At 57.3% G+C, this 2,951-nt stretch overlaps 1 protein-coding gene across 1 annotated transcript; it reads left to right on the top strand.

Annotated features, from left to right (window-relative positions):
- The first annotated feature begins 6 nt into the window (after window positions 1–6).
- Window positions 7–1,509, top strand: LOC107101872. Its single transcript, XM_015400951.1, has one exon. The coding sequence runs from the start codon at window positions 333–335 to the stop codon at window positions 1,338–1,340; it is 1,008 nt and encodes a 335-aa protein (XP_015256437.1). The 5' UTR covers window positions 7–332; the 3' UTR covers window positions 1,341–1,509.
- The last annotated feature ends 1,442 nt before the right edge of the window (window positions 1,510–2,951 follow it).

Raw genomic sequence — 2,951 nt, 5'->3', positions numbered from 1 at the left:
GAGTATGTAGAACCTCTGCGGCAACCCAGAGGCTACTACTCCACATACTTCCTTGTGGCCAAGAAGACCGGCGGTTTTCGCCCCATTTTAGATCTAAGGGGACTGAATCGGTACCTGAAGGTCCTTCCCTTCCACATGCTCACAATAACAGAGGTCCTTCAGACCATTGTGGCGGGAGATTGGTTTACATCAGTAGATCTGACAGACGCCTACTTTCACGTGCCTATTGCGGCAGAACATCGCCGTTTTCTTAGGTTCACCTATCGGGGGCGCCATTGGCAATTCCGGGTGCTCCCATTCGGGCTCTCCCTTTCCCCGAGGGTGTTTACTCGATGCATGAAAGCAGCCCTCTCTCCTCTACAGGCCTCCGGAGTCAGGATTCTGCCATACCTGGACGATTGGCTTCTTTGTGCTCCCTCTCAGGTAGCTGCCTCTCGGGATACGTCCCAGCTTCTACTTCATGTGTCACTGTTAGGCCCCAAAGTCAACTTGGCAAAGAGTTGTCTGGTTCCATCTCAGACAACCACCTTTCTTGGGATGCATCTGGACTCCGCTACCATGATGGCCCGTCCATCTGTTCACAGGGTAGACGACATACTCCAGCTTGTCCGTCGTTTCAGACTGGGCAGGGAGTTTCCCTACATCATCTTCCTGCCAATGCTGGGCAAACTGACATCAGTCACTCATGTCGTGCCCTTAGGGCTGCTCCTTCTGCGTCCTTTGCAGCGATGGCTCAACAGCTTTCGCCTAGATGCCAGGCTGCACATGCATCGCAGGCTGATGGTGACCAGGAGCTGCCTCCATGCCCTAGCTCCTTGGTGAGACGGGACCCTTTTGTCCAGTGGTGTTCCAATAGTGTGTCGAAGGGAGGTGGTCACCACGGATGCCAGCCTCATGGGCTGGGGTGCCGTGTGGCAACACAGAGCTGTTCGGGGTCTCCAAGGGAGCGCACCGAACACATAAATGTGCTGGAGCTGCGGGCTGTGCACATGGCCCTCGGGTGCCTTCTGCCCCACCTAGAGGGAAGGCACGTGCTGATTCGGACGGACAACACCTCTGTTATTTATCATATAAACCGCCTAGGTGGCACCAGGTCAGCACGTCTCTTGAAGGTGTCGAGGGATCTCCTGGAATGGGCGTTTCCCCGTCTGTGTACCCTGTGCGCAGCGTATCTGCCAGGACGGCAGAACCATGTTGCGGACTCTCTATCCCGCCAGGCACCTGCTCCGGGAGAGTGGTCTCTTCACCGCGACGTAGTTCGCATAATCTGGAACCTCTTTGGGCAGGCAGATCTGTTCGCCACAGAGGAGTCGACCCATTGCCCCTATGGTATTCCCTAACCAGGGTGGCGGGCGCACTGGGCCAGGATGCACTGGCTCATCCATGGCCGCAGGTTCTCCTGTATGCCTTTCCACCCCTCTCACTGATTTGGCCGACTCTACGGAGGGTTCTCGAGCAGGGCCACAGAGTGTTGCTGGTAGCTCCGTTCTGGCCAGCGCGGCCGTGGTTCCTGCTGTGTCACGGTACTCCATGGCGTCTTCCNATTATAGTGATGAGGAGGAGGCAGGGTCCTCTCAAGCCACTGAGGCTGGTTCATTTTCATCTCAGAGTACGGTTGGAGAGGCCGGTGACGGTTCCATGCGGGAGGTCATGTCTATGGCCCTGAAGCAGCTGCAGCTGGAACTCCCACAAGGAGAGGCATCCAGCTCTGGCAGTGCTTTTTTCAGACGTGGAAGGGCTCCTACTCCTTTTTCTGTACCTCCATCAGTGGAGTACCTGAAGGAGTTACACGCCTGTTGGCGGGAACCGAGAGCGCTGTCGCGTCTCCCCTCGGATGGTCGTGTATTAGCTGCCATGCATGAGTCAGTGAAGGCCGGCCTGGACCGTATGCCAGCAATTGAACCAGCTGTTGCTTCACTGATTGTGTCACCAGATGAAGCCCTGCGTCCTGATGTCCGGTGCCCGCGGACTCAATGTCGGGTTACAGATGAACTCCTCTGTAAGGTGTACAATGCAGGAGCGCGTGCTGGCCACCTTGGCAATTCCCTGGCGCACCTCATGTTGCCCTGTCTGCATCTGTTCAGGACACTGGTGGTGCAAGTGCGGCGGTTGGTTATAGTGACGCAGCGCTGCAGGCCTTTGCGCTGATGACCAGAGAGCTTGGATGGGTCATGTCTTTCCTTGCCCAAGCTCGTAGACAGGTCTGGTTGGCACAGTCTCCTCTGACTGAAGCATGCCGTAGGACCCTCAGGGGTGTCCCGGTTGTACCAGGGGAGCTGTTTGGATTAGCTGCCTTGGAGGCACTGGAACGGACTGCTCAGGCACGTCAGACTAGCCAGCAGCTTTCCGGCCTTCGCAGGAGCATACCTGCCTTTCCCCAGCGTTCGGGCCGCCCTGCCACTACCCCCAGCGTTCAGCCACGACCTCAGACTGGTGGCAGACCTGTTAGTTCCTATCCCCATGATGTGCGGCAGAGACCGAGGAGGGACTTTCGTGAGCCAGTCTGCCGCCCTGTTAGACAGACCCGGGCCTCAAATCCTGGACGCCCTCCCCCCAGAGCCCCCAGGGGCCGTGGGGATAGAAGATGATGCCACCGGGCCAGCCGTCGGACATTTTTCCCATCAGCAGCTGAATTTCTGGGCTGCTCATGCCGTAGATCCATGGGTGGTTGCCACCTTAACCAATGGCTACAGGCTCCAGTTCCGACGGCGGCCCCCCCTCTCACACCGGGTCAAGATGACTGTCATCACAGACCCGGTGAAATCTCAGGCACTAGACCAGGAGCTTTCCGCCCTCCTGGGCAAGGGGGCAATCGAGTCTGTAGATCCTCTGCAGCAACCCAGAGGCTACTACTCCACATACTTCCTTGTGGCCAAGAAGACCGGCGGTTTTCGCCCCATTTTAGATCTAAGGGGACTGAATCGGTACCTGAAGGTCCTTCCCTTCCACAT

Source organism: Cyprinodon variegatus, unplaced genomic scaffold (assembly GCF_000732505.1).
Source record: "Cyprinodon variegatus isolate N-32 unplaced genomic scaffold, C_variegatus-1.0 Scaffold1164, whole genome shotgun sequence".
NCBI lineage: Eukaryota > Metazoa > Chordata > Actinopteri > Cyprinodontiformes > Cyprinodontidae > Cyprinodon > Cyprinodon variegatus.
The sequence above is the reverse complement of the archived record's forward strand: the minus strand, read 5'-3'. Positions and strand labels throughout refer to the sequence as shown.

What these genes read in the sequence shown, in the direction of transcription:
- LOC107101872 (XM_015400951.1), top strand. Translation starts at nt 333, where the DNA reads ATGCATGAAAGCAGCCCTCTCTCCTCTACAGGCCTCCGGAGTCAGGAT.